This window comes from Lissotriton vulgaris, chromosome 10 (genome assembly GCF_964263255.1).
Source record: "Lissotriton vulgaris chromosome 10, aLisVul1.2, whole genome shotgun sequence".
NCBI lineage: Eukaryota > Metazoa > Chordata > Amphibia > Caudata > Salamandridae > Lissotriton > Lissotriton vulgaris.
The window spans coordinates 858,126,053-858,143,490 of NC_141698.1; the positions used below are offsets into that span (position 1 = coordinate 858,126,053).

Below are 17,438 nucleotides of genomic sequence, written 5' to 3' on the forward strand. Positions count from 1 at the left end.
ACCAGAGAACTGTGCTGCCGCCGCATCTCTCAGAAAGCGTGTCTTTGTCAAAAGCTGCCTGCTGTCGCATCACCGGTGAGCGTGACGCCATCGAGAGAGTTGCCATCGCATCACTGGAGAAGCGTGCCGCAGGGCCTGTCACGGCTTCAAAGTACAGAGTCATCGCAAGGCTGCCAGAGCGTCTACTCATCATCGTTGCATCGTCGCATCAAGGGCGCCATCTTCTTGCATCGCATCAGGATTGTCGCATCGTATCGAGGCACCATCTTGCGCATCACAACCTGCCCGCAAGCTGACAATCTACGCATCACCCCAGCATCGGTAAGGATCAAGATGCATCCCCTACTCTGCGCAAGCATTGAGGCGCGACGCATCATCTTTTCAGGATTACAAACCCAACGCATCTCCCCTTTTGCGAGCCTTTTGTTCATTTTGCGTTACGCATCCAGGAACTTTGTCGCATTTATCATCAACTTGAGCTAAGCGACATTTATCATCTTTAAGTCAACTTTAAGTATAGTATTTTGGATGTTTGTCGTTTGTGTTAAGTCCATATAAAGAATATTTATTTTTGTAAAACCTGTGTTGTGTCCATTTGTAGTGTTTTCACTGTATTACTGTGTATATTTACAGATGCTTAACACACTGCCTCTGAGATAAGCCTGTCTGCTCGTGCCAAGCTACCAAGGGGGTTAGGAGTGTAATCCCCTTATCCTGACTTAGAAGTAAGGGTCCCTAGTTGGACAAAGGTGTATACCATTACCAACTAGAGACCCCAAGATCTAACAGGTACCAATAATCTTGTGTATTTGTGGGACACCTTAGATTAGATATGTGTACAAATAGGAGGGAAAACATATTGCCCGTATCTTGTTACACAATTTAGAAAAGCATATTGTTGTTAGGCCCAGACGTACTGTTGATCGCTTAGGTTGACTAGCTTAAACTCTTTTTGAGAGTCTTGAACATGTCGGGGGACAGACCAGTGTCTACATCTCAAAAACATGTCTTGGTCTAAGACACCATGCCCTTCACCCATTATATTAACAAGCATTTGCAATGCAATAGGTCTCACATTTGCGCGGGTTAAGCAATTGGCATTGTAAATGACAAAGCCTTTTAATTATATTTTAAAAACCAAAACATAAATAAAGGGCATTGTCATTTACAATGCCAATAGCTCAAACTGCATAAATGTGAGAACTATTGCACTGCAAATACTTGTTTAATTCTGTGTTTGAAAACAACACTTTTAGAAAGTGGCTATTTTCCTGTGTGCCTCTGCCTGGTTGTGGATTGACTGGTTTAAGAGTGACAGAGGCTGGGGTGGCTCCAAGAGTCTGGGTGAGTCGGCACTAGGCTGACTAGACCTATCTGCATTTGGAGGGGTGGGAGGAGTAGCACCTTGGGCCTGAATAGGTCTGTGCCTGCGTTCCACAATGCTGGCTCCATCTCCTGTGGTGCGTCTGAAGACCTTGGCCCACCTTCACAAAGGAAGAAGTTGTGCACCCCCCGCCGAGCACTACAAATAGACGCTGACTACAAGCGCCATCACTGTAATGCACTGAGCTCCTGAGGCGGAAGTCGGGAGCGAGATCTATTTTTAATATTGATTGTCACTGTTTAATTATTTGTTTTTAAGAACCTACCCTCTGCTCCTGAACTGGTTTCCCGCAGCGGATTTAGCGCTGCCGCGACACTTTGAGACAAACACTCCTTGCCGCCATTCCGGCAAGCCCGCAGGCCATGCCCCTTTCTTGGAGGTCATGCCCCCCCAGCCGCCACATCACCTATCCATAAATTATGTGCGTCTCCCGGACGCGCAGCGGACGAGCGCAGCGGGCGCGACGTTTGCGCGCCGAATGCGTGCCAAAGGTAAGCCTGTCTGCGCCCGTCCGCGCCCGACCGGGCCTAGAAGCCCCCTATCATGCCCAAACTATACAATACTCTTCTGCGCAGCTGTTTAACCTCCAAAGGCCCGTGGCCTCTGGACTATACTGTGACCGTGCAAATCGACAGGCTGGGACTGACTGCCCTGCACCTTCCTCCCCATTCCCCCCCTCATCCTTCCCCCCTCCCATTGGCCCCTTTCCTGACCTGCCGGCTTCTCTTGCGCCCACCACCTTATCCGCCTATTACCTTAACACCAAGTCAGCAGTTAAGCACTGCCACAAACTCTTTATCTTATTGGACCTGTACAAACCTGATCTCCTATTCCTTACAGAGACTTGGTTTTGTGACAACTCCCTTCCCTCTCTATTAGCTGCGCTTCCTGCCTCATATTCTGCACTCCCAAGTTAGTTTTGTTGTGTCCTCTTTTCTCTCACTCCGCACTATCCGCAAAGTCTCTCGTTTCTTTTCTCTCCCTGCCCTCAAGCTCATAGTCCTGGCAATGGTAACCTCTCGCCTAGACTACGGCAACGCCCTTTACTGCGGCATGCCCGCTTATAGCATGCGACAACTCCAGCTGGTCCAAAACCAGGCTGCTCGCCTGGTCTTCAACTTGGCCAAATCCCACCACGTCACTCCCCTCCTCAAGTCCTTACATTGGCTCCCTATCCGAGAACGAGCTCAGTTCAAGATGGGCTGCATCACCTTTCAGGCCCGGGTTGGCGCAGCCCCTGCCTTTATCTCTTCGGAAATCAAAGCCTACGTCCCTGCCAGGGAACTACGTTCATCCTCCCAACAACTGCTGATAGTTCCTCGCTTTAAATGCAAAAAGTGGGGAGGCACGAAATTTTCTACACTTGCCCCTGCTTTCTGGAACTCTCTCCCCGCTCACCTCAGATCGTGCACCCAATATACACTCTTCCGTAAGGCGCTAAAATCTTTTCTCTTCTCACAAGCCTTCTCTCCATAAACTGCTTCTCTCTATCTCCCCTCGTTCTTCCTGCCCTCCTGGGCTCAGTACTCTATAGCGCCATGAAACCGCCAGGTGTACGTGCGCTTTATAAATATTTTAAACAAAAACTCAAACTCAAACCCAGAACTGTTTGAACTGGGTCCAGAACTCCTAGCACATGAAGAACAAAGACTTTTGGGGTGTAAAAGTAAGAGCTGAAACCCCAGTAAAATTAGACTACTTCGTGATCAAGAGGAACCTCTGCCAAAGAAGAACAGCTGAAGACGACTGATGAGAAGTACTGCCCTTGGTGTGTGCTCTGGGGCTTTCCTGCAGTTTGCTGATTTAACTAAGGAGAGGACAAGGGACTTTGATGTGTGCTGTGTCCCCCCCTGCTTGCTGAGGTCTTTGCTGTGTGATGTGTCCAGAAGTAAAGAGTTGCAAGGGCCTGAGGAGAGCTGGCCTCCTGTTGTGGGAAATCAGGCATATCCTATTCCCAAGATCGTCTCTGCAAAGCTATAATCATATCGCTGCCTGAAAAGCCTGCAGTGTTATCAGGAGATTACAAGTTTCCTAAACCTCAATGCCATGTGCCTGCGTCTGCACCAATGCCCTGCCTGCATCAACACGCTCCATGGAGCCAACGCGTCACAACAGCGTGTGCCTGTGTGGCCCATAGCCCAGCTAGCACTGTGACCTTCCTGAGGGCCGACAGCGGAATCACAAAAGTGAGGCATGTAAGTTATTGGCAAAGCCGCTGTGAGAGGAAAGACGAAGCGTGCTGTAATCCCCAGCCGCGAGGCGTTGCCTAGCAACCGGGGTTTCTTCAGAGAGGCATCGCCGATTGAAAAGTAAGCCGCCCAGCAGGACATCACCGCCGTGTCACGAGGGAAGCCGCGCTCGAGTCGGAAGAAGACTGCCCACTCTCCCCGTGCAGCGTCTGCCAAAGAGAGGACTCGCCTGTGCCGAAGTCCAGGTGCCGGCAGTGACAGAGAACCCACCACCACAGGTAAGGCTTGCTTCAGCAGTGTGACGATGCGAGCCAATCTGTTCCTTTTAAACTTTGCCTGGATTGCAGCCCGGACGAACGTAGTGGGGGTGGCGGTACCGAGGCTCCCGGCCTGATTGGAAGCATTCTGGCAGCCTTTTGTATTATCGCTGGTCGTGGAGTCAGCTGGGGGGAAACCCGAAGGACTCAGCACAGCCCTCCGGTATCCCGGTGTCGCGTGACAGGCCCTAGCCACTTCCTAGATAGAAGAAGAGCAGGCCCTGCAAGTGCCGGATTTTTGAAACTGTTGTTTTCATCAACTTGAAGGTGCCTAAAAAGACTATTACCACTACTAGTTATTTTTGGTTGCACCTCGGAAGCACAGAACCTACAAAATAACCTTGGAAAGAAGATTCATTATGTGTGTCGGATTTTTGTCATTTTGGTCTTGCATAAATTACGATAAAGATATATATATTTTTATAATAACCTGTGTAGTGACCATTTGTGTTGTTTCACTGTGCTACTGGGGGTGTTGAAGCAAATACTTTACACATTGCCTTGGGGAGAAGCCTGTCCGCTCGTGCCATGCTACCAAGGGGGTGAGCATGGGTTACCCTGACTAGAAGCAATGGTCCCTATTTGGTCAAAGGTACCTACCTCTTCCAACTAGAGACCCCCAGTTCTAACAAAGGCTGTACTATGAAAGCCATCCATTTCCAAAATGTTAATGAAAACGGATTGTGGAGACATTCTCTGACCAATAGGTTCCCATAAATATGGTTTCCTCTAGAATCACATCAACAGATTTTATATTGTTGTTGTTTGATGGCTTGCTGCCACTTTTTCAGCTCTGGGTATTTTTATGTGGGTGTAGAGATCAATTGTGAAGCATAAGGTCCCTCATCTGTATTAGTAGGCAAGCAAGAGAAAGGCATTTGTTGTGTGTGATATATCTCTGGGTATTTGGATTGTCACAGCTGTAATGATGTAGTGCCTTCTTCCATCAAGCCGTGTTTCAGGCAGAAACTTCATATATTTAGTGAACCTTGTTTCATAAAAGCAGCTTGCACTCATGAAAACACCTACTTTTGTAAAACACTACTAGTTGAAGCACCTACTGTCATTATGTAATAGAAATAAACCTACACCTTTTTTTGAGGGATACATCAAGTTTACCACTCGTGTTTAATGTAAGACGTATGTCACTCTTGCCTCATCCTGATGTAATGAAATACAAAAAGTATAAATAAATACATAAATACATAAATATGGGTTGTATGACACAACCCAGCATGTCTAATCCACGTGTCCCTTAACCCGGTTGGAACAACAAATCCATCTTAACCACGTGTTCCTTTACCACGCAAGTCTTTACAACAACTTGTCTTAGGGAAAGCACTGGACTTTGGAACAGTATAATTTACTATTCCAATGACAGTAGGAAAACGCTGGACTTTTAAGTCAAACGCTGCTCTACCTAAGGTATGTTGTTACATCATGCGTGGTAAAGGAATTAGTGGTTAAAATGCATTGATTGTTCCGACCTCGTTGCAAAGCCAACGTGTGCTTTGCCTGTCGTTGTAATTTCTGTTTCCTATAAATATGATAAATGGCACCTACCTTCCATTTTCCTTCACTTTTCACGAGTTCCTGGTCTATGTAGTAATACATGATTACCGTCACCATGGCATCAAAAGGAGCATGCTATAAGAACAGACAAATGAATGACAGATGAAGGAGTATAATGATCCAGGAATGCTAATCAATGTAGAAAACCACAAGCAAATGTTTTTGAATTAAAAGGAAATGCTACATTGCATCAGCAAAGATAATTATTCAATGTATCTCTAGCCCTTAGCCTTGACTGAACACAAGCTGTCACACTGTTCTTTCTTTAATGATGGTGTTTAGTTGAATCTGATTATTTTTAAACAAAATCCCTACTTAATTGATAATGATAATATGCAAGATAGTACAGTAAAGGGGTCACTATAAAGGGAAATAGTTGAATAGGTAGGCAATACTGGTCCACAGAATGCCCTCAATAATAAAAGTCCCTATGAAAGTCCCTAACTGGTGGTACCAGCTTACAAATGCCAACTATTTTATCCTTTGTCCCTGAAACTCCCCTCTATATTTTCTTCCTGACTCAGTTTGAGGGACTCTTAATCCCAAAAGTTCGAAACACATATGCTGCTCTTCTCCCCAAGAACACCTTTGGCATACCTTAGCACACAACAAACCCTATATTTGTCTTCCTCTATAGTCCAACAGAAGATAACTTCCCTTGACCATTATACCCTAGGTCTTGACTGGTGGTGACCATCTAAATTTGGGGTGCTGCAGTCAGTCAGTCAGTCAGTCAGGATATCTTTATTCGACTTATTACAAGTCATACAAAGAAACAAAAGACGATAAAACATAACATAGGATACATACATATCACAACGATATTCTAAAAACACATCAGATTGCGTACGCATTTAAAAATACTATATACAAAATTAAGAAAATACAAATACAGTTCATTTCAGAAAAAATGATAACCCTTAAAAAAAATTTCTAAGGCGAAATTTTACCTGCAGCTTTCACCCTGGCTGCAGCCACTAAAAAATTAGCAATGCAGAAGGTTGTGTGAGGATTTGTCAAAAGCTGTAAATGAAGCAACGCCGGGCGTACTTGTGTAAAACCCGCTTGTTTTAGGATAGGAAACAAATATTTTTTCCTCTGCTCATGGAAGAAGCTACAAAACATTACAAAGTGCATTGTGTCCTGCACCGAAAAATCGTCACAACTGCAAGGTGGGGCTTGGTCTGGCTTCTGCCAACCCTTAAAAGAGCCTAAATGGTAATGGATCAGGTTGAACCTAAACTTGGTTAATAGGAACCTGTGATAGGGGAAAGTAACAAAACTAAGGTAAGGAGCGAGGGAGGGCGCACTAACAAAAAGGTTATGTGACCTGACTAGTGGCTTCAGTAATTCAACGTCCTCGCGCCGCGCTTCCTTCCTTTCCCTAAATGCCTTTTTTATGTGTCCTATATCCAAAACCCTGATTTTATCTGGGCATGAAAAAAGTTCTGGGCGACCCAAATCAGTAAATGATTTGTTTAAATAGGCCATCCATGGAATACTGCTATATTTATCTAAAGATAGAACATCTTTCAGTATTTTGTGGTTCAGTGGGAGGTCTTCATTCAGCCACATTTTCAACCATAGGATCAGGGGCGCTAGGCTCAATAAATCTGACAAATACGGTAAACCCACCTCTTGGTGAATCGAATAGGTTGGGGTTGACTGAGGTACAGAGAGAAGAGATCTAATAAATCTATTTTCCGCTCTCTGGATAGGGTCGAGATTAACATAACCCCACAAGGGTGAACCATATAGTGCAATGGCCACTGACTTGCACTTATAGATCTTTAGAAGGGCTTCCATGGGTCTGGCTCCCAGCTTGCCAGCAAAACCCAGAATTGCTGAAGAAGATCTAGTTACCGCCAGTTTTTTAGCTCTTATCTGTGGCCCCCATGTTCCCTTTTGATCAAACAGTACACCCAGATAGGGGAATGTGGTTACTTTTGAAACTGGGACCCCTCTGCAAAAAAATGATTTATGTCTTTTTTTGATACACTCACGCCCCATTACCATTGTGTGAGATTTAGAGACATTTACCTTCAAATCCAATTTATCCATAAAAGAGCCAAAGGCATCCAAAAGAACCTGAAGTCCAACACCAGTGCGGGCGATCAACACGGCGTCGTCCGCGTACAGGAGTGCCGGAATTTGTACATCTCCTGCACGTGGAACGTCCGCGTCCTGACCACGCAGGTGTTCCCCCAGGCCATTAATATAAATTGTAAACAGCGAGGGAGCTAAGATGCAGCCTTGCCGTACCCCCTTTAGGGATTTAAACAGTGGGGTACATCTACCATTATTTGACACTCGCACGGCTGCGAACAGCTCCTGATGCATAGTGGCCATAAACTTGACCAAGGCCTCATCGATGCCCATCTCCAGCAAGATCGCCCAAAGTTTTGACCTATTAACAAGGTCAAATGCCGAAGAAAGGTCCATAAATGCAAGGAACACAGAGCCCTCCTTGGCCACCGTATACTTAGAGATGAGTAAGTGTAGATTGATACATTGTTCAATAGTTCCTTTTCTCTCTCTAAAACCATATTGCAGTTCAGATAGCCCACCACACGCCTCAATGTTCTCCCTCAATCTGGATAAAAGAACTCTGCCCAATATTTTTATAGTCGAGTCCAGGAGGGATATGGGCCTGTAAAATGCGGGATCATCCCGCCGACCTTTATTTTTAAAAATGGGAACGATCGTAGATATGGCCCAAGAGGCGGGGGCTGAATTGCCGTTGACTGCATTAAACACATTTGACATAACCTCGGCCCATAATTTAGGTGAAAACGTGAAAAAGTCAGCGGGAACTCCGTCTGGACCAGGTGCCTTATGTTTAGTGGTTGCCAGGAGTGCTTTTTCCACTTCTTGAGAATTAAAGATGATAGGGTGTACGTGTTTGTAGGGCGGTAGACCCCTTTTAGATCCTTCGTCGTCATCAACGCCCCCATATACGTTTTTGAAAAAAGACAGCCAAGTATCATCAGTAATTACGCAGTCCATGGGTGCATTACTATCTTCCGAAAATAGGGGCTGTTTGATGATCTCCCAAAATCTCCTACTGTCCTTCAGTACAGCCGCTGAAAGGAGATTGTCCCATGTTTCGCGTTTAATTATGTCTTTGCGTTTTTTTATGGCCGTTCTATAAATCTTCCTTTTTCTTGAAATGTCATCTTTGGCCCTGGAAACAGATTTTAGAGCAGCCAACAATTCTCTGTGTGCTTTCGAGCATGCATGGTCAAACCAACGCTTATTACCTTGGGCTCCCAGAGTGGGTTTGGCCAGGAGATCCTTGGAGACCTGATCGCATATTGCCTCGTAAGCTGCTACTATTGTATGCCCTTGAGTGCCCGGGTTTCTGCAGAGCTCAACCAGGGCTTCAATTTTAGGGAAGCATTTTTTATAGAAGTTTTCCGGAATCACTTTAGCCCACTTTACTCGTCTATCTTGATCAGAGGTCCTCAGGGGATGCGCCACTTTTCCGGTAACTGGAGGTGCCCCCATATAAGCTCCCCAGGCCACTTCGAGGAGTACTGGGTTATGATCGCTGAAGTGAGTCGATACAGTGCGGTAGGCCAAAGACCGGCTTAAAAATGCCTGAAGAGACAAAAATATAATCAATCACTGTGCCATGTTGGCCGCCATTAAAAGTTGGAATTCTCAGTCCGCAATCAGGTTCATTTAAGTCATAATTGGCCAGTACTTCCTCAAGCTCTTGCCCCTCTGCAGAATGTTCGAAGTGGGGTCCCTGTAAGGCTGCGTCGTCGACCTCGTTTACATCACTACCCTTGCAAGCTAATTCACATAAATGAATATTAAAATCGCCTAGTAAAATCAACTCAAAAACTAAGTTGGTATCCTGAACTACTGTGTTTAAAATATTATCCAGGCTAGCGATATTTTGGCCATTATATTCGCTATTCCCAGAATTATAAAAATTGACATATAGTGTCCTGCAGTCTTTGCTAATCACCCTTTCGACCAATAGAATATTATCAGAATCAAAACTGATCTGCCTGTAACTGCCTTTTAGAGCCAAAGAAAACAAAATCACCAAGCCCCCTTTAGCTCTGCCCGCTCTGCTAGGAATTGCAGGTTTAGTAAAACTGGTGAACCCGTCCCACCAGAGATTATTGGAAGTGTCCCAGGTTTCTTGCAGGGCAATGATATGATATTTAGAAATGAAGCTTAGCCAAGTTTGGTCCTGACGTTTGGCGTTTAGACCCGCCACATTCCAGCTTATGATCTTGCAGGCGTCAGTGGGTGGCCTTATCTCATCGTTTGCACCATCAACTACACCTTCAGCTGTTGGTTGCGATGCCGGGCCTTCACTTATTGGTAGTGTATTGTTCGGCTCCTCCCGTTCTTGATCTACTCCTGGTTCAAGTCAGTCGCAGGTATTTAGATCAGACAGGGGCGCAAACCTGTTACCAGTACCAAATCCCCACTCATAGGGAGTAGCTACCTGACCCTGACCATATGGAGCTAAGTTCCACATGGGTTGTGGAGTTTTTGGATGTGCCAGAAACTGATCATTTCTCGACCATTGTGTTGGCCTAAAGCCCCGGGCGCTATAATCATAGCCCCGCAATTCAGGACCCCAAACATTTCCTCTTGGCTCTTGTGCCAAGGTAGGCCTGATGTTTAACTCGTTTGGGCGATGAAGCCTACCTGGCTCCCGGTATGCTATGGGCTGAGACCAGTCATTATAATGTCGAAATCTGGGACCCCCTCCCCAACTACTAGTATTAGTGTGTCTTTTGTAACTGGGGAATTTGGGCAAGGTGGCGAACTTGTTTTTGTCAAAGAAAAACTTAAGGGTGAGAGGGATTATGGAGCCACTACGACGTTGGGGTGGGAAAATGTTATTTAGAATGTCTGGAAGAACCTCAGCATTAGCAAAGTTAAGAATAACGCAATCCCCTTGGAACTTTTTGGGCTTGCTGCCGATCCAAGGTACCCTTCTTGACATAACGATATCCCCTGCCAGCTTATCGAAGCCTTGTTCTGTCATCTGCATGTTATTGGTGAGCCAATGTAACGCTTTATCTTTTAGATCCTGGTTGGACTCTACTTTGTCTTGTGGTAGAGCGGGGACGTTTGATAACACCAGAACAACCGGGGAGGCTTCCAGAATAAATTGGGCTGAAACGTCCTCTTGATGTGATACCGCTATGGCGGCGGTTGTACTGATGCAGGGATCTACAGCGTCTGCGTCCTGACCCACTACAGGTAATGATAGTGAAGGTAGTGAAGGAGGCACGGGTGGCGGCCCTTGCTGGATGGGTTGCGAAATACTTTCAGTCGGAGTAACCTCCACGTTTGAAGGTATTAAATTTGTAACGAGGGAAGATAAATTTTCAACCTCGTCTGCCAGCTTGCTATGTGCCACACCCAACTTTTTTACCTCTGATGTTAGCTTGTCCAGTTTCCCTATCATGGGTTTAATTATAGTCCTGATTTTGATGTCAATCATATCTTGCATCCTGTTAAACAGGTCCTCATCGATGATACTTCTTGCCTCAGTGTCAATATCGGAAGCAACGTGTTTCCCTACCCGGCTAGAGGGTGGGGTAGTGGCCTTTTTCCTACCAAGATGTTTACCCCCCCGTTTTGCTGCAGATTTTCGGCAAGCTCTAACAGCCCGTGTAACGGGCTGCGGGGATTGTGGGGCTACGTCTGTAACAGCTGTCTGTAGATTTGGATCATTGATGGTATTATCTAATAGATCAATCAAATCTGGTCTATCTATTCGAGGGTCAGAATCAACATCATCCACGGATCCCAGATCTTGGGAGTTCAAATTTACTGAGGTTGATAGAGGGTTTTCTGGCGATGGTTCTAATATCTCAGTACTTAAAGCGCTTGTCGAGGGACTTGCAGACGGCAAGATAGGTGATTGACTCAACCCTAGGGATTGCCTTCGCTTGTTGTTAATATCATTGACCACTTGTACAAGATATGAGTCTAAAGTGTTCACAGGCTCAGCCGGGACAGGAACCCGTTTTTTCACCATTATTGGGGCTATGGCTGTAGGCAACCTATAAAACAGCTCAACTCAGATGAGTTTCAATAGAGATGCACTGCAGGTGGTAATATAACTGGGAGTAAGTGACAGTACAGTGGCGGACGAATGACACCAATGCAGTATGTTGAACGATGTATCAAAAATGAGAAGAGTACCTTTATATTCGGCCGATGGATGTCAAGGGGATGGCCTAGCCTGGCCTTTTCGTGGCTCTGAGGGCCACAGAGGGCCCGCCCTTTGCCCGGGCTTCGCCCCGGGCGCTCCCGCGCGCGACTCGCGGGGGCGAGGGGGGTGTCAGCGTTTTACCAGCGCCTCCGGGCGCTTCGAGCGCATCACGGTCGCGCTGGTGCCCCAGGGGGCTGCTGGGGATTGTGGTCCTTAGCTCCCGGTGCCTCCCGGAATTCTCTCCGCCGTTTCCCTCACGGCTCTCCTCTGCCCGATGGCAATTCAGTAATGGCAAAGACTGGTGTCATAGGTTATGCCTATTAACCCTTTGTGTAAATTAAGTCCAGTGATCCCTGGAAAAAGGAACCATTGCTATTTTATAATGGCAGGACATGTTCACAAACATTAAGGGATTCTTGTCACAATAATGAACATGAACATTAGAGGATGTATGAGTGGATAAGTGATTGCATCCATCAAAGCTCCATCCAATGTTAAAGGTACCCACATTTGATCATCAAAATTTCTTCCTGCAAATGGTGTGTGCAACACAGAGAATGAGAGTTGCTCACAGAAACCACAATAATAGGTCATCCTGTCCCAACCTGGAAGGTCTGAATTTCAACTTTGAAAATGGGCCTGAAGAACAAGTTACTTACCTATATATCTGCAAGAGACATATATTAGTAATAGATTCCTTACCTTAGAATTACTGCCAGGCGTCAGACTGGATCCAAAGAAATGTTTTAGTACCGGTACCTCTGCGCGTCCGTAGGTGGCGTCAGTCGACTCCGCTTTCGTCGTCGGCGTCATGATCGCCGGGATGACGTTGTGGTATCTACTTAGACACCGCCCTCATTCGCTGACTTCAGTTCTTTACTCGACATTCCATGCCAGTAGCGCAGAGTCATGCAAGACACTGACCACTGGTGCACAAAACTAGGGCCCTGAAAGGGAGTCCCTTACCCTAGAAGTCAAATCGCAGAGCAGGGAGGATGAGTGGAAATCTATAACTAATACATGTCTCTTACTGCTATATCGTTATCGAAGGTAAGTAACTTGTTCATCTGAAAGAGACTATTAGTTATAGATGCCATACCTTAGAATAGATACCCCAGAAATACCAACCCCGGAGGTGGGTCTGCGAACTAAGTTCACACCAGAAAGTCCTGGAGAACTGAACAGCCGAAGAAGCCTTCTCTCCGGACTTTAATTGTCCAGGCAGTAGTGTTTTGTAAACGTGTGTAGGGATGCAGACATGGCTGTGTGGCAGATGTTACTGAGGGGGACTCCACGTCCCAAAGCAGTAGAGGCTGCCATCGTCCTTATGGAATGGGCGCGCAGTCCCAGTAGAGGTTCCTTCTTTGCCACGGAATAACAGATTTTGATGCAAAGTAGTACCCACCGAGAGATGGTCCGTTTTTGCACGGCCCGACCTTTCTTGGCTCCCACATAGCCAACAAAGAGCTGGTCATCCACCCAGAATTAGTTTGTGCGATCCAGGTGGAAGGATCGCGCACATTTTGGATCAAGACGGTGGAGCCTCTCTTCCTCCTTTGAAGGATGCGGGGGCAGGAAGAAGGTGGGCAAAGCGATGGTCTGTCCAATGTGGAAAGAGGTAACCACTTTGAGGAGAAAATAAGGTCTAGTTCTAAGGACAACCTTGTCCGGATGAACAGCAAGGTAAGGAAGCTTAGAAGACAGATCCTGAAGCTCACTCACCCTGCGAGCAGAGGTGATTGCAACCAGAAAAGCAGTTTTTAAAGTTAAGAATCTGAGAGGACAATTATGTAGTGGCTCAAAAGGAGCGCACATAAGGTAAGTCAAGACCAGATTCATGTTACTCTGGGGCATTACGAAAGGAATAGGAGGAAAGAGGTGAGTAATGCCCTTAAGAAATCTTTTTATAATAGGGAACTTGAAAAGAGAAGGCTGGCCAGGAAGCTGAAAAAAGGCTGACATGGCTGATAGATAGCTCTTAAGGGTGCCCAGAGCAGAGCCCTGCTGGGCCAAAGAGAAGAGGAACAAAATAACCTCAGAAACAGGAGCAGAAAGGGGATCCACAGCCTTTGCTGTGCACCATGCCACAATTTTTTTCCATCTACAGGCGTATACCATTTTACTGGAGGTACGCCTGGCTGCCAAGATAACATTACAGTCTTCGGAAGGAAAGTTGAAACCGCTCAACTGTTGCCACTCAATCTCCATGCAAGGAGGTGGAGGCTGAACGGGTTCAGGTGGAGGATCGTCCCCTGTTGCTGCGACAGAAGATCCTCCCGAAGAGGCAGTCTGATCAGAGGATCGATGGCCTTGTGCAAGAGCTTGGGGTACCAGACTCTTCGTGACCAATCCAGAGCCACAAGAAAAACTTGGGCCTTATCACGCATGATCTTCTTGAGCACTCTGGACAGAAGTGGTATAGGTGGAAAGGCGTATAGAAGACCGCAGCAACACTGGCGACGAAAAGCGTCGCAGAGCGAGTGCCACCTAGGAAATTCTACAAGCAGAACTGCTGACATTGCGCATTCTCTTCGGTGGTGAATAGATCTAACAAAGGCTCTCCCCACTGCTGAAAGAGACCTCGCACCACCTCAGAGTGAAGACGCCATTCGTGATCCATCATGCACCTGCGACTGAGTTCATCTGTCCTGGCGTTCAGTGAACCTGCCAGGTGTTGAACCAACAGGGATATGCCCTGATGTTCCAGCCATGTCCAAAGGACCGTCCCCTGTTGCTGCATCAGAAGATCCTCCCGAAGAAGCAGTCTGATCTGAGGATCGATGGCCGTGTGCAAGAGCTCGGGATACCAGAATCTTCATGCCCAATCCAGAGCCACAAGAATGTCTTGGGCCCGGTCGCGCTTGATCTTCTTCAGCACTCTGGGCAGAAGTGGTATAGGTGAAAAGGCCTATAGAAGACCGCAACTCCACTCACGACGAAATGCGTTGCCTAACGAGTGCCGCCTTGGAAATTCCAATGCGCAGAACTGCTGACATTGCGCGTTCTCTTCGGTGGTGAATAGATCTAACTAAGGCTCTCCCCACTGCTGAAAGAGACCTTGCACCCCCTACGAGTGACGAGGCCATTCGTGATCCATCATGCACCTGCGGCTGGGTTCATCTGCCCTGGCGTTCAGTGAACCTGCCAGGTTTTGAACCACCAGGGATATGCCCTGATTTTACAGCCATGTTCAAAGGCGGAGAGCCTCTTGACATAGGGTCCACGACCCCACCCGCCGTGTTTGTCGCAGTACTACATGGTGGTGGTGTTGTTCGTGAACACCTGTACTACTCTTCCTTTGACAGAAGGAAGGAATGCTTTCAGTGCAAGACGAATTGCCCGGAGCTCCAGAAGGTTGATGTGGAGCCTGGACTCTGCCGGAAACCACAAGCCTCTTATCTCTGCCTCTCCCATGTGGCCGCTCCATCCCAGGAGTGACGCATCTGTCAACACTGTGAAGTCTGGTTGAGGAAGGGAGAGGGATCTGCTGCTGACCCAATCCTGGTTCATTAGCCACCACTGCAAGTGGTGTGCAGTGCCCTCCAAGATCTGGACGCAATCAGAAAGATTCCTCTGATGCTGTGCCCATTGGAACTTCAGGTTCCACTGCAGAACCCACATATGCCACCTGGCATGATCCACCAGCAGGATGCAGGAGGCCATGAGGCCCAGCAGCTGCAGGGTCATTCTGACTGAAACCCGGGATAGAGGCTGAAAGATTGGAATCATAGCCCGAATATTCCAGACTTGCTGTTCGGAAGGATAAGCCCGAAACTGCGTTGTATCCAGCACCGCTTCGATGAAAAGGAGCTTCTGAGAGGGAATAAGGTCTGACTTCGGCACGTTGATAGTGAACCCCAGCGAATGCAGGCGGTCCGCTGTAGTCTGGAAGTGGGAGACTACAGCTAGGGAGAGCCCACCTTCAACAGGCAGTCGTCGAGATAGGGGAAGACTGGAACCCCTGATCTGTGCAGATGAGCTGCAACCACCGCCATCACTTTTGTGAACACCCGGGGGGAGCTAAAAAGGCCAAAGGGGAGCATGGTAAACTGAAATGCTTGTGGCTTACCGTGAACCGTAGGTAATGCCTGTGGGCTGGCAGGACAGGGATGTGGAAATAGGCGTCCTGCAAGTCCAACGCTATCATCCAGTCTCCAGGGTCAATAGCAGACAGAACCTGATCCATTGTCAACATCTTGAACTTCTCCATACGGAGGAAGCAGTTGACGTCCCTGAGATCTATGATAGGACGCAGGCCTTTGTCCATCGGGGGTACCAGAAAGTAGTGGGAGTAGCAACCACGACCTACTTCTGGCACAGGGACAGCCACAGCCGGTAGTAGGTGTAACTGCAGGGCGGTGACGTAGGGAGGGGGAGGGGCAGGGTGGGGGTTTGTAATGTATGGATTACGGACTATAACAGGTAAGTAAACGTATAAATAAATAAAACGAATGTCATTGTGTGCACTGCATCGCATTTGGTGATGCAGTGCACACAACGAAATTCGTTTTATTTATTTATAAGTTTACTTACCTGTTATAGTCCCTAATCCATACATTACAACCCCCCACCCTGCCCCTCCCCCTCCCTACGTCACCGCCCTGCAGTTACACCTACTACCGGCCGTGCCTGCAAAGGGATGAGCGTGATGGCTCCCTTGGCGAAGAGAGCGGTAACTTCCTGGTAGAGAAGGGCCAAGTGATCCTCCAACATGCGATGGATTGTAGGTGGCATGGATGGAGGGGTATTCTCAAAGGGAAGCAAGTAGCCCCTTCGGACTATCTGCAAAACCCACCTGTCCGATGTGATGTTCTGCCCGTGGGGGAGGTGATGGCGAATCCTGCCGCCCACTGGCAACTGGTGGCCCTGGAGGGTCAGACTAGGAAGGTTTGGAGGCTGCTGCCGAGGGAGCACTGGTGGACTGGCCCGCTTGTAGGCCCTCTGACCCACGACGCTGGGTCCCACGTCCCCAGCCGAGCAGAGTCTGAACAATTTGTGCAGGCCTGTGGCTCTGGGTGGAACGTGGTGGGGCACTCCTTCCGTAGCCACGAAAGGAGGTGAAAAGCAGACTGTGCTGGACGAGAGGTGGTAGCGAGGCCCAAAGATCTGGCCGTAGCCCTAGAATCCTTAAAGCGCTCTAGCGCGTTGTCCCCTTTGTCTCCATACAAGCGACAGCCATCAAGGAGCATGTCCAAAAGAGTTGATTGGACATCGCCCAAAAAGCCGGTGGACCTCAGCCTGACATAACGTCTCAGGGCTACTGATGTTGAAATCATTCTGCATAGCGAGTCGTCAGTGTCCAGTCCACACCTAATGGCTAACTTTGCTGCATCTCTGCCCTCAGCAACTGCACGGGAGAGTGTGGCCCGGGCCTCCTTCGGACACTGTGAAGCACCTGCACACACAGTGTGGGTGTAACGAACGAAGGGCTTTGTAAAAACTATGAAGTTGTGTAGGGGTCGATCTGGCTCCTGGAAAAGGAGGGAAGCTCAGAGCCAATCCAGCAGGCTCCTCAGGCGGAGCCGCAGGACGACCAGCATCCGCAACCCGCGTTGCGTTGGCTGACGGATGGGGAGAACGCGAAGAGCGAGGATGCTTCTCAGTCTTCTTTTTGTGCTTTGATTTACCCGAGGACGAAGACTTCGACGATGAGTGGTGGTGATGCCTCCCTCTCAACCGGGACCTCGAGCAGTGTGGAGCAGACTGATGGGCCTCAAGAAGCTTTTGGGACCGCTCCGAAAAGACTTCGGGTTCATTACTCAGCAGTCGGAGCACGACTT

The 17,438-nt window shown here is 47.8% G+C and overlaps 1 protein-coding gene across 2 annotated transcripts in view; it reads right to left on the minus strand.

Moving 5' to 3' along the window:
* The window catches only part of LOC147688907 (peroxisomal carnitine O-octanoyltransferase-like), a 633,161-nt gene that overhangs the window by 186,385 nt on the left and 429,338 nt on the right, over positions 1 to 17,438 (minus strand). For both annotated transcript variants that reach the window (XM_086941804.1, XM_086941803.1), the window contains exon 10: positions 5,454 to 5,537. In XM_086941804.1, coding sequence (XP_086797930.1) covers positions 5,454 to 5,537 — 84 coding nt within the window. The remainder of the gene's footprint in view (positions 1 to 5,453; positions 5,538 to 17,438) is intronic.